Genomic DNA, 14426 nt, shown 5'->3' on the forward strand with positions numbered 1-14426 from the left:
CCAAACAGGCTTTGTGTGAGCAACAAGGCTGTTTATTTCACCTGGGTGCAGGCAAGCTGAGTCTGAAAAAGGAGTCAGCAAAGGGAGACAGGAGTGTGGCAGTTTTATAGGATTTGGGTAGGTAGTGGAAAATTACAGTTAAAGGGGGTTGTTCTCTTGTGGGCAGGGGCAGGGGTCACAAGGTGCAGGGTAGGGAGATCAGGAGACTCATTTTCCGTGGGAGAAACATAACAAGGTTGATTGATTAGTTGGGGTGGGGCAGAAACAAATCACAATGGTGGAATGTCATCTTTTATGGTTCTTCAGTTGCTCCATACCATCTGGATGTACATGTGCAGGTCACAATGGCTTAACTTGGGCTCAGAGGCCTGACAGTTCTCAGCATAGTCGTATAATGTCAATAAAGCATTTTTAAAAACTCAATACATTCAAAATGATGGTACATCTAGAGCTGAATGTCTCATTACAAAATAATTCTTTAAATCTTTCATTTATTGCCTGCCTATAGTACCATTAAATTGCTAGCCAGGAATCTGGGTACACTGGAAGCCCTAGGAATCTGACAAAGATGCTGGGAAACAGCACCACCAAGCCAGCGGTACAGGGCCACATCCTTGCACTGTGGATCTTTGCTCCTGGGTGACCCAAGGCCCAGGCAGCCTTCTTCCCATGTTGGATGTGAGCTTGTGTGGTTACATTTCCGGGGTATGCCTTTTATATAGTACAGACCCACTGGTGTGCACTCATCAGCTAAAATTTTCCAAAGCAGGGAATAGAGCCCCTTGGACAAGGTCCAGTACAGATGTAAAAACCATTCTAAGATCAGACAGAGCTGAGTGGACCAGGAAGTGGCTGGGATCAGGCCATGAAATGGATTTAAGTAGACACTTGGTATCAGAGAGAGACTCTAGGAGAAGAAGAGCTTCAAGGTCTATGGAAACAAGCAGGCAGGCAGGCAGGCAGTACACGGAGGGCTCCAATCACTGATCAGCCTTCGGAGGCCACCATTGTAAGAACCCTGAATTAAAGAACTGGCTGTGAGGTCAAGTGCTGGGTATTTCACCTTCAAAACCCAGGGGACTTGGTGGATCTTATCCTGTAGAATGGAACTTCCTGGTTATGGTCTTTAAGGGAATGTTAGGCCATGTTCAGCTCTTGTGGTTCTATGGGCCCAACTCCAACTCCCAAGAGCCTCTTAACATCCATGAGAAATGACAGGCCCCGTTGATCTAGAGCATGATGAAGCCGGGTGAGTGTAGCTGCTGGAGAAGGTGCTCTTTAGGCACACACATGCCAAATTCCTAAATGATCAGTAACGTAAGAGGAGGTTATTTGATTGTGAATAAGCCTTTTATTGGTTTACATTTAAGCTGTCTGTGCCTCATGGAATTGCCAGTGAAGATATTGTCTCACAAAACCCTGGAGAACTCTCTTGTAAGGTAAAGTAGAGCTCTTTCTTTACTGGTTAATGTAAAAAAAAAATTAATCCTACTATTACATGTTATTAAATGCTTTAGGCTCCAAAGATTAAAATGTGAAAAAGTAATAATGTTTTATTAAATAATAATTGCTTCAGAGAGTGGTATTGTACCTTACAGCGTGGGGATGTACTTGTGATGCTGAAGCAGACGGAAAATAATTACTTGGAGTGCCAAAAGGGAGAAGACACTGGCAGAGTTCACCTGTCTCAAATGAAGATTATCACTCCACTTGATGAACATCTTAGAAGCAGACCACACGTAAGGGATTAATATTGTTACAGCCCTCATATCACACGTAGCAGCACATTTCATGGAACTATTAATTACATCTCATCTTCAGATTTTTATTAGCGCATTTATTGTAACCAGAGTAAAAATTACAGCAACATTTTATTCCACTTTTAGAATAAATTACTACTAAGAGACTTGCCGCTGCCATACTAATCACTTCGATACAGAGTGACTGCCCTGTGTTTTGCTTTCTTCATAATGTGCTGACTTATAACAACCAGAATACTCAGTCATTAATTTTCAACTGTAAGAGCTGTTTGTTTTTTAAGTAATGTAAACCTGTTTACCAAAGTGTCAGAGAATAGTTTTCTAGCAGAATGGAAGTCTGACACTAAAAAGCACTTCCCTTTAAGATTTAAGCTTAATATAAACCTCATTTCTCTGATTATAGCTCATAAAACAATGAAATGTAATCCAACAACCTCAAGTCCCGATTTAGTGGAACCTGGAAAGATGCAATGGTTATTGAAAGTCATTTGTTTAGCAAGAAAAATGATGTTGAACAATTTGTAGGAGTATATTTTTTAAAGAGCTTCTTAAGTTATCCAGGTAAAATTTCACTATCTGTTAACATAGTAAATATGAAAAATAGGCCAGGCACAGTGGTTCATGCCTGTAATCCCACCACTCTGGGAGGCCAAGGCAGCAGATCACTTGAGCCCAGAAGTTCAAGACCAACCTGGGCAACATGGCACAACCATGTCCCTGGTAAAAATACAAAAATTAGTCTGGCATGGTGGTGCATGCCTGTAGTCTCAGCTACTCAGGAGACTGAGGTGGGAGGATCACTTGAGCCCAAGAGATTGAGGCCGCAAGTGAGCCATGATTGTACCACTGCACTCCAGCCTGGGCCATAGAGCGAGACTCTGTCTTGAAAAAAAATACAAATAAAAAATGGAGTAAATATGAAAAATAATAGTAATCAAGTAAAATACTTGGTTTGCCATTTATCCCAGTTTTCATAATCTTTTCCAAGTTTTTCTTCTTAGAAGGCAGTTTATCTTTTGAAGTTTGCTAAGAAACTAAAAAATTGTATTTGGAGAGCAGAGGAGATATGTGTTAAGGTAGCTTCTGCTGGCATATGAAAATCCTTACTTTAGCTCCCACGGGGAAAGTTCTCCTCTGACTCTTTTTGTCTGTTTTGGTACAGCATTATCCATCTGTCATAGCTGTCCTTCCTCTTTTCAGAACACACTCATGGCAACAGTGGGAGTTATACTGCCAAAAAGCTTTCCTTTGTGAAAAATAGAAGCTAAAAGCAAGTAGATTTTTTGTTTGTTTGTTTTTTTGTTTTTGAGACAAGGTCTCACTCCATTGGCAGGCTGAAATAAAGTGGTATGATCACTACAGCCTTGACCTTCCCGGCTCAAGCAATCCTCCCACCTCAGCCTCCTGAGTAGCTGGGACTACAGGCGTGCGCCACCATGCCTGGCTAATTTAAAAAATTTTTTGTAGAAACAGGGTCTCACTATGTTGTCAGGGCTAGTCTGAAACTCCTGGGCTAAGCCATCTGCCTGCATGGGCCTCCCGAAGTGTTCGGATTACAGGTATGGGTCACCATGCCCAGCCAAAAGTTAGTCTTTTATAACAGTGCAAAGTTCTTCCCACCTTAAATACCACCTTCTCATCTTTTACTATAGACTTGCAGAGAGTTGGCCTCTGATAGGCAGCTATTGGTGATAATGAAATGAATCCTTCTTTATGCTTCTGGGGTAATGGCTATTGTTACATTTTTTAAAAATAAAACTTACCTATTTGAAAGCCTAGTTTTAAGGTAATATCTCCACGAATGTGTTGTACTTTCCCCCTAACTTGGCAAACAGAAAATATTGAATGAACATGACCATTTGTGGTTGAATCAGAGAGATCATGGGAACAGTGGAAGGTTGTTGCCTGGTACGTGGTTGAGACCCTAGACCTGGGTTTCAGGGAGGTGGAATTTGGTTCCCCTTCCACCTTCTTCGTTGGTTATTTAACTTCTCTAAACTTTATTTTTTTAATGTGTGAGATAACTGCCCACAGAGTTGTCTTCAGAGTCGACAGATTATATGATTTTGTGTAAAAGTCCAGAATAGATAAATCCCTAGAAACAGAAAGTAGACTACTGGTTTTCCTAGGACTGAGGGGAGGGTAAATGGGGAGTGACACCTAATTAGTAGGAGGTTTATTTGGGGAGTGATACAAATGTTCTGCACTTGGGTTATGGTGATGGTTGGATAATTCTATGAATATCCTACAGCCATGTTCACTTTCAGTGGGTGAATTTTATCATATGTGGGTTGTATCTCAAAGATGTTTTAACAAATTCATTGAGCTGATGCATATAAGGTATTTAACACAGTGAGTAGCACATAGTGAATGAGTGGTAAACATTAGTTATTCTTAATATTACAAAACCATTTGCATTAGCAGTTATAGTCTTATTAGAAAGCCCTTTGCATTATATTATATTTGTCTACCAGATACCTACCCCAGTGGTGTGGTCTGAATTGTATGGTCCCCTTGTTGTCAACCCTGTCTAGCCTGTTCCTCTTGCCCTTCACCTGCTAGGCTGGGTTGATGAGCAGCATTGCCGGTGATATCCATACATTGAAGGCAGAGAAGGGAAAATGTGTGATCGGGAGGCACAAATTATCCCCTCCCTCCAAGGCTTGGTTTATGTTTAGGCCTCTGGTTCATTTGGAGATTTCATGTTTGTGTTTGGTGTGTGGTAGGTCTCTGACATCATTTTTTCCAAATGGATAGCCATCTAGCCTAATACCACTTATTGAATAGTAATTCCTTTTTCTCCACAGATGTAAATCAGAAGAAAATGAAAATCACACATGCACATGTGTAATACATTATGTAAATAATAATTAATTTTTTAAAGTTTTTTTTTAGAGAGAGTCACTCAGTCATCCAAGTCAGAGTATAGTGGCACAGTCATAGCTCACTGCAGCCTCGAGTTCCTGGGCTCAAGAGATCTTCACACCTCTGCATCTCTAATAGCTGGAACACAGGGATGTATCACCATGCCTGGCTAATTTTTTATTTTTTTGTAGACATGGCATATCGCTATGTTGTCCATGCTGAATAATTATTAAAAGCCACTCCAGGCTGGGCACGGTGGCTCACGCCTGTAATCCCAGCACTTTGGGAGGCCAAGACAGGTGGATCACCTGAACCCAGGAGTTTGAGACCAGCCTGACCAACATGGCGAGACCCCACCTCACAGAATACACAGAAATTAGCCAGGCATGGTAGTGCACGCCTGTAGTCGCAGCTACTTGGGGGACTGAAGTGGGAGGATAACTTAAGCCCTGGAGGTCAAGGCTGCAGTGAGCTGTGATTGCGCCACCACACTACAGCCTAGGTGACAGAGCAAGACCCTGTGTCAAAGAAAAAAAAGCCATGTCAGAACTAAAATATCTCAGAATTCATGAAATTTCCAGTGTTCATTTATTTAGAGAAAAGCATTAAGCAGTCCATGAAAAAATGTTAGGGTCATCTTGGTAAGCCACTATAGTAAGCTACATTAGCCATTAGAGTCTTGATTTAAATTATATTTCAGTTTACCTAAGTTGAGAGAATGTAAGTTTTGTTTTGCAGGGGCCTTTTGGTTGAAAGAGCAGGTGAGATTTAGAAAAGATCTCAGCAAAGGTGCTGCAGGGTTGAAATGGTGTGGACCATCATTCACCGTGCACTCTGATCAGCCTGGTGCATCATGGCCAGGGGAAGGGCAGAGGTATCGAAGTGTCAGGATGTCTCTAAGGGGACAAGAGTTATTAGAGGAGGTGAAGAGACAAGAAAGGGCACAAAAATCTGCCTTTATTTATTTCACAGGCTTGCCAGTGTTGAAGAGTGTTAAGTTATAACTCCAAATAATATCCTTCAGTGGGATTTGATGATGATGAGGATAAGCCTGTCTCTTCATGTAAAGAAACTAAGAATAACAATTGCTAGTCAATAAGAAGAGGTCACTCTTCAGCTTTGCCTTCTCCTCTGGCCAATCTAGGCAATTGGCTAGATGGATAGAGAATGTTAGATTATTTTTGCTAATTTATTTAGAACTACTGTTGTAATAAACCATTCAGATTAAATACAAAATGCAGACCAGGCATGGGAGGTAGCATTGCTTTCAAATTAGAAAAAGCACTTAGTTAAGGTAATAAATGAAATGGATTTTACTTTTTGTGAATTATACTTTTGTGGAAAGTCATTAGCTCCTTTCATTACAAAAGGCAAGAGCATAAATCATAGAACTTTCTTCCTTTTCCCATCCTAATAAAGACACAACTTTTAAGACTCTGTCTTGATCACAGTTTTAAGGAAAAAGCTACCCTTGAAAGGGAAAGAGGTCAAAAACCACTACTTCAGGGTAGAATAGGCACTGTTTAAAAGTAAACAAACAGTTCCCTTTTGTTTTACTCTCTCAGTTGAAAAAAACAAAAACAAAACACACTGGGGGATATTTTAATTGAGATTTTCATCCTCCCTTGGCAAGGACACATTCTTCTTCAACTTGATAATAATTCCCTTGTTTGGCTCAACTGTGTGGTTTGCATCTTGTACTCATAATGTAATTGTGTCAAGAGGACTCTAATGAGAAAAAAAGAAATTGGTCTCAGAGTGAATAATAAATCCACCATCTATCCTGCACACTTCATTCACAGCCCTGTTTTCCCCCCTAAGGATCCAAGCCACGCTCAGAAGCCTGTTGACAGTGGTGCTCCTCATGCTGTCGTTCTTCATGATTTCCCAGCAGGTAAGGATGTAAATAATACAGTAGGAGAACCACAGGATCCAGGAGTAAGTCTTTCTCCCTGCCCTGGGGTTAGCCTCTCAAGGGCATCCTTCTTCATTTTCTGTGCCTGTAGAGTCCTAGACTAGAGAGGTCATCTTATCCGGGACTCCACTTCAAGAAGGGTCGATTGTACCAGCCATTCCAGAAAGCTTAGTTGTATACCCTTGCCTTTGAAGCTCCCTGAGAAAGAGAGAGAGAGAGAGAGACTTTCCCTTACAGATGAACATTGCAAATTGCCTACCAGTCACAAACTTTTTAACTCTTTCAAAATAGTGGATACTAACTAACAATTGCAATATGACTGGGCATGGTGGCTCACACCTGTGATCCCCGCACTTTGTGAGGCCAAGGCAGATGGATCACCTGAGGTCAGGAGTCCAGACCAGTCTGACCAACATGTTGAAACCACATCTCTATAAATACAAAAAAGCAGCTGGGCGTGGTGATGCATGCCTGTAATCGAAGCTACTTGGGAGGCTGAGTCAGGAGAATCGCTTGAACCTCAGAGGCAGAGGTTGCAGTGAGCTGACATAGTACCATTGCACCCTGGGCAACAAAAGCAAAACCCTGTCTCAAAAAAAAAAAAAAGAATCGTAATAAAGTTAATTCTAACATAATAACTGAAGTTCTTTTGCCCTCAAAGTTGTCTCAGCTGCTACTTACCTATGAGAGCAAAATTTTTTTTTGAGACGAGATCTTGCTCTGTGGTCCAGGCTGGGGTGCAGTGGTGCAATCACTGTAACCTTGAACTCCTGGACTCAAGTGATCCTCCTCCCTCAGCTTCCCCAGTAGCTAGGACTACAGGGGTGCCAATACACCTGGCTTTTTTTTTTTTTTTTTTTTAAAGGGACATGGTCTCGCTATGTTGCCCAGGCTGGTCTTGAACTCCTGGCCTCAAGTGATCCTCCCACCTTAGCTTCTTAAAGTGCTGAGATAACAGGCATGAGCCACCCATGCCCACCCATAATATAAGTACTTTTGTAATAATTTTTAAAATACCCTCATACCCAAGGCTACAAATAAACTCCTGATTTACTTATAATCTCTTTTTATCCACTTGATAGGCTGATTTTTATTTTGGTATGGGTATACTTATTTGCTAAAGAGTTATAGTACTCCCTTAGTTAACATTTGGAATTAAAATGATTTGCAAGCATGATTGAGAATAATAAGAATATTATACCATGTCTAGTGTTTTTATTCAACCATTTCCCATCAATCAAAGCATGGTTAATGTAACTAGTTTGGTCTTTAAAAAGGGAGCTCATAACAATATCCAAAAAAATAATAGCATTTTTTATGTCAATTTGATTACTATAATATGTTCTCAGAATCGGTGGAACATAACTGCCTCAGTGGACACAACTAAATGCTACTTTGTGCTTTTATCAAATCTGCAACCAGGATAATTCATCATACATAACCATAATTTTATATTACAGAGCAAGTTGATGATTTGAACCTCACTTCTGGAGAAACTGTTTATCTTCTGGAGAAGATAGATACAGACTGGTACAGAGGGAACTGTAGAAACCAGATTGGCATATTTCCTGCCAACTATGTCAAAGTGATTGTAAGTGGGTTGTATTTGCTTTAATTTAGTCATATACTCAGTGGGTTCTATGTGACTTGTAGGTTGGAAAAAATAACTAGAAACCCAGATTCTAGTTCCCTCTTTTTCATTGATTCATTTGGCATTTGGAAAACTCAAAAATAAAGATTTGGTCAACTAGATGATGGTTAACTATTATATTATGGGGTGTTAGAACTTAATGCCTAAATGCTATCTGAAATCCTAAAGTGAAAGACCACCACAGGTAAACTGGTGAATCAGCTGTTCTTGGAGGGTTGTTAAGCACTTAAGGATATATGGTAATTCTTTGAGACATTTAGTGAACATGAATTGAATGATACTAGATTATCCTGTAGAGGTGTCCTCTGAGGTTATGGTACCACTTCTTTTCTTTGGAGTACATTTTGGTTTGGGTTGCTTTCATCTTTTCCATTCTTATCTCTGTCTTTTTAAAAAAAATCTATTTGGGAATACAGAAGTATTTGTATTGTAGATAGTGGTTCATTAATGGTTGTGCCCACAAAATAATTTCTAATCTGATTAGAATAATTATATTAAAGCACCAGAATTTTATATACCCTCACAGCCTAACTTGTGAAAGCATTCCTGTGTGTGAGAGCTGTGTGTAAGCCCAGATGGCTGTGAAATATGGGGATAAAATCAGACAGCCCTCACACATTTGTATCATTGGAAGAGGATGACTCCGTCCCTGATATAACTTATGATACTATGAAATATCAAAAAAATCTAGCCTAACTGCATTAACAGCTAATTTGGAAGGAAAAAGTAAAAAATTCCATTACATCACAAAATTAGAAAACAAGACTAACAGAAAATCTGAATTCTTCAAATAGAAATGAATTTGAATCTCTTGGATTATGAAGGGTAGGCATTAAAAATTGTCCAGTTTATCTATGCCTTGATTCTTTGGAGAAGTTCAACTATATTCTCTAAATTAATATTAAGAATAATGTTTGTTTTAGCACTCTTCCTCATTTTTCTTCTGCCCGATGTAGCAGTACTTTAAAAAGCACAATTACCACACTGAAATCAATCACACAGAATCTGCCACATTATTAGTGTGTTATTTCTAAGCCCACAAGTTTAAAAAATTGTTTTAAAACTTCAAACCTTTAAAATTCATCAAGAAGGCACTGATTTATTTAATATAAACCTCAAGCTTTAAGTAATTTTAGATTGCATGCATTATAGCCAAATATTTTATCACAACCCAGCCCTCCTCTACTGAGCCTTGTAAATAAGATATTACATTAAGTGCTTGGCTGGGCACAGTGGCTTATGCCTGTAATTCCAACACTTTGGGAGGCTGAGGCGGTAGGATCACTTGAGCTCAGGAGTTCAAGACCAGGCTGGGCAACATAGTGAGACCCTGTCCCCACAAAAAATTGAAAAATTAGCTGGGCATGATGTCAGGTGTCTGCAACTCCAACTACTTGGGAGGCTGAAGTGGGAGGATGGTGTGAGCATGGGAGGGCAAGGCTGCAGTGAGCCATAATCATGCCACTGCACTCCAACCTGGGCAACAGAGTGAGACCCTGTCTCAAAAAATAAATAAAATAAAATAAAGTGCTTGCCACTTAATAGATGTTTGCTAAATACAGATTCCTTTCTTCCTTCCCTATTCATGTTGCAGGGGGAAAATGTTCCAGTTATAAATGTGAAGAGAATCCACAAGTTGTTTGCTTTGCTTTGCTTTGCTTTGTTTTGTTTTGTTTTGTTTTGTTTTTTGAGACAGTCTCGCAGTTGTCGCCCGGGCCAGGCTAGTCTCAAACTCCTGATCCACCCACCTCAGCCTCCCAAAGTGCTGGGATTACAGGTTTGAGCCACTGCACCTGGCCCAAGAATCCAAAGTTTTATTGAAATATTTTATCTTGGGGTCAGAGAAGTATTGCGGGGTTCTACCAACACTTGGAGTAGGTGTGGTAGAGCTAATGCGTGGCATTGTGAATGCCTAATGCCTGATTTCTATCTTAAGTCCTTCTCAGCTGCAGTTTTCAACCTGGAGAATATGAGATAGAGCTGGCAGAGTGTGGCAGCTCACGCCTATAATACCAGCACTTTGGGAGGCTAAGGCAGGCAGATTGCTTGAGTCCAAGAGTTCAAGACCAGCCCAGGCAACAATGGTGAAACCGTCTCTGCTAAAAATACAAAAATTAGCCGGGTGTGGTGGTACATACCTGTAGTCCCAGCTACTTGGGGGAGCTAAAGCAGAAGGATCACTTGAGCCTGGGAGGTCGAGGCTGCAGTGAGTTCAGATTGTGCCGCTGCACTCCAGCCTGGGTGACAGAGTTAGACCCTGCCTCAAAAAAAAAAAAAAAAAAAAAGCGGGGGGATAAAGAAAATTCAGTCAGAATTAGAGTGATATTAATGTGGTTATGCCAGCAAATAAGAGAATTGATTGGCTACTCAAGGAAGGCTACTTCACACGTTATACTTTTTTTTAATCCAAATTCAGGATTTTTTTACCAGTTAGCACCTGTAGTTCCTCTTAATCAGATTAACACCTAGCTAAACAAATCCATTTCAATCATGCACTTTCTAATTACTTAACCTTAAATTTATCTTACGAAAATCTGAAAAAAAAATAATTGTTGCCTTGATTTTGTCTTTACTAGATTGATATTCCAGAAGGAGGAAATGGGAAAAGAGAGTCTGTTTCATCTCATTGTGTTAAGTAAGTTTTATTTGTGTCCTTTTGCACAAAATACAAAGGAGATAACCATCTATATCGTGAAGAATTATCAAGCTTAAAACACTCCAAGGCCAGGCATGGTGGCTCAGACCTGTATCTCAATACTTTGGGAGGCTGAGGTGGGAGGATTGCTTGAGACCAGGAGTTCAAGACTAGCCTGGGCCGCATAGCAAGAACCCCTCTCTACTATTTATTTATTCTTTATTTTAAAAGAAAACACTTCACATGGTGATTATTCCGATTCTCACTGTGTCTTTTTAATTACAAAGAAAACTTGTTTAAAAGGTGACAATGGGTTAAAATTCTGATGAAAATACATCATGAACATGCTGATAGAAGCTTACCTAAGCAATTCTCCAACATCAATGCAGAACATAGAGAAAGCAGCAAAGCACAGTCTATGCCAATGCTTCCTGCGGCCTGGCCTTAGCATGAGCAGAGATAGTTTCATCATTTACTGCTTTTTATTTTGGCCTTCTGGTGTTATCTACCCAGTTTTTAGAAGGTTCAAGTATTTTTGTCATGAGAAATAATTAAATCCTGTAGAAATATGAATCCTACAATAACTGCTAGACATTTTGTATTTTTTTGTTTTTAAGAGGAACTAGAAGAAAATGAAGGAAGAGTTAAGTTGAGGACCTTTCCCTGAATTTATATACCCTCTTATGCATCGTTGTAACTCCTTTGTGATTTAAAACACTGCCACAGTGCAACTTTACATTCCAGTTAAATGAGCAAATTAATAGAATTCATTACCTGCTGAAGACTGTAAACCTGTCTATGAATAGGTCAGACATAAGGAGATGCTCCCAGAGGACTTTAGAAAACAAATGCAAAGGTTATCACAAATAAGAAAACTTCTGATCCACAGCAGTTGAATTCTATTTCAGATTCAGTTTTTCTCTATTTTTAAGCAGCATATACTGTGTCTCAGCAGGTTGAATTTGAAGTGGGCTTTTACAGTCATTGACCCATTGATCTGACTTAAATCAGAATTCTGTTAGAGCTAGAATCAACCTTTTCTTTTTAGGCAATTGCTTCTCCTTGGCCTGTTGCTGTTGAAACTTCCTTTCTAAACCCTCAAATTTAGGGATTAGTATTAAAGCACACCTTCTAGAGACACGATTTTATCTCTGCTTTTATCTTATTTTCAGTCAGAATTGCAGATCATGTAAGGATTGTCCCAAATGTCAGAAATGAAGCCCTTTTAAAGGCGATACAAAAATCGTTCTTAAAGGCAACAGAGTTAGGTCTAAGACTGTGTGTTATGATATACCGAGTTTCTGTTTTCTTTAAACCTTCTAGTTTTTAAGGCCAACTCACTGATTAATTGAGCATCAACTTTGCCCAGCTGATGCCCATTGCATTCTGCCCTGATTAGTAGTCAGGAAATTTGATGACTTGCCCTGAGATTCTCAGGGTTAACACTCCTCAACTCAGTGCATTTATGATTGAAAGGGTTCAGACTGGACCATGGATTGCTGTGGCCCAAGGATACAAACATACGGAGATTGGGGAGTAAGATGATCAAAAGACACAGCAGGGTAAACTAACCACCCAGCTGCGTGCACTCTGTGACCTTGAGCTTTAGCCTTTTTGAGTGAATAGGTTCATATCTGTTAATTAAAAGTGTAACTTACTGTTTTTCATGGAATAATTTCAAATTAGCCTAGTATACCTTATTCCATGGTAAACCAAGAATAAATACTTATTGAAAGACTGAATGAAGGTTTTTAAGCATTTTAAAAGCACTCTCTAGTCTAATCCACAAAACGTGTTCTTCATTCAGAGGCTCAAGATGTGTTGCTCGGTTTGAATATATTGGAGAGCAGAAGGATGAGTTGAGTTTCTCAGAGGGAGAAATTATTATTCTTAAAGAGTACGTGAATGAGGAATGGGCCAGAGGAGAAGTTCGAGGCAGAACTGGGATTTTCCCCCTGAACTTTGTGGAGCCTGTTGAGGATTCTCCCACCTCTGGTGCAAATGTTTTAAGTGAGTATAGAGAATTTTTTTTTATTATGTCATGTCCTAATTCAAATTAACCAAATAATAGCATTATATTTCAGCTGCATAATAATCCATATTGCCATATTTTTAAGGTAGAAGGCAAACTGATTTTAAAATGAGAATTTGTGTGGGATAGACATTATTTGTGGGCATCTCTCAAAGAGCTAGTTTTGGTATTTTAGGTAATTAACAATAACTTCATACAAGAAATGGCAAAGAGGCTGGGTGTGGTGGCTTAGACCTGTAATCCCAACACTTTGAGAGGCAACGGTGGGCGGATCACCTGAGACCAGGAGTTTGAGGCTGCAGTGAGCTATGACTGTACCACTGCACTCCAGCCTGGGCAACAGAGCCAGACTCTGTTTCAAATAAATAAATAAATAAATAAATAAATAAATAGCAAAGACTTAAACAGAAATGAACTATAGACTGTTACTAATGTATGTAGACTATAAATAATTGTGCTTACTTTACAATTAACTAAACAAGCTCAGTGAGGGTAGTACAGGTTAAGGCAACATAGGCAATACATGAAGAGCCTGGTGTGGAATCCCAGACTCTTCACTCCCACCCCAACCATTTATTTTTAATAGTATATGGCCTTCACATCTAATGTTCTGACTTCCTGTGTTTGTTTGTTTTTTTTTTTAATGTAGGCACAAAGGTACCACTGAAAACCAAAAAAGAAGATTCTGGCTCAAACTCTCAGGTAGGCTGCTTGAACAGATGACTATAGTGACAGCTAGGTTCAAACTGGGAGGACTATTAAAATCATAATTATTAAGAGAATATAGTATGAATTAATTTTTCAATTTATACAACAAATGTTTATAATAAATTACTTAGATGGTTAATATATGTTATATAGAGAGCTCATACAAAGACATGATAGAAAACCTCATAAAAAAACCCTGATAGAAAATGAAAACAGATGCTGGGCACAGTGGCTCATGCCTGTAATCCCAACACTTTGGGAAGGCAAGGTGGGTGGATTACCTGAAGTCAGGAGTTCGAGACCAGCCTGGCCAACATGGTGAAACACTGTCTCTACTAAAAATACAAAAATTAACCAGGTGTGGTGGCATGTACCTGTAGTCCCAGCTACTTAGAAGGCTGAAGCAGGAGAATAGCTTGAACCCGGCGGTAGAGGTTGCAGTGAGCCGAGATAGCACCACCGCGTTCCAGCCTGGGTGACAGAGCGAGACTTTGTCTCAAAACAAAAAGAAAGAAAATGAAAAAGAGACATGATTAGAGAATTCATAAAAGAGATACAATAAGTGGCTAATATTGAAAAAATATTTAACCTTTCTAGTAGTCAAGAAAATATATAATAAGACAGCAATAAAATACCATTTAACCTATTCAGTTAACAAAGATTCAGTGCAGCTCAACACTAAACAAGCAATTATACGCATGTGAGTGTCAAAAAAGAGAGAAAGTACACATTATTATCACCCTAAGAAAAGGATAAAAGCTGGGCACGGTGGCTCAAGCCTGTAATCCCAGCACTTTGGGAGGCCGAGACGGGCGGATCACGAGGTCAGGAGATCGAGACCATCCTGGCTAACATGGTGA

General features: G+C 39.6%; 1 protein-coding gene across 3 annotated transcripts in view; it reads left to right on the forward strand.

Moving 5' to 3' along the window:
- Window positions 1–14426, forward strand: part of SH3D19 (SH3 domain containing 19) — a 120328-nt gene that overhangs the window by 95039 nt on the left and 10863 nt on the right. For 2 of the 3 annotated variants that reach the window (XM_011973238.1, XM_011973237.1), the window contains exons 12-17: window positions 1599–1739; window positions 6447–6519; window positions 8001–8131; window positions 10768–10826; window positions 12634–12836; window positions 13508–13560. In XM_011973238.1, coding sequence (XP_011828628.1) covers window positions 1599–1739; window positions 6447–6519; window positions 8001–8131; window positions 10768–10826; window positions 12634–12836; window positions 13508–13560 — 660 coding nt within the window. Of the gene's footprint in view, window positions 1–1370; window positions 1440–1598; window positions 1740–6446; window positions 6520–8000; window positions 8132–10767; window positions 10827–12633; window positions 12837–13507; window positions 13561–14426 lie in introns of all 3 variants that reach the window. The other variant, XM_011973236.1, reaches the window with a different exon arrangement.

Source organism: Mandrillus leucophaeus, unplaced genomic scaffold (genome assembly GCF_000951045.1).
Source record: "Mandrillus leucophaeus isolate KB7577 unplaced genomic scaffold, Mleu.le_1.0 Scaffold136, whole genome shotgun sequence".
In the NCBI taxonomy this organism is placed as follows: domain Eukaryota; kingdom Metazoa; phylum Chordata; class Mammalia; order Primates; family Cercopithecidae; genus Mandrillus; species Mandrillus leucophaeus.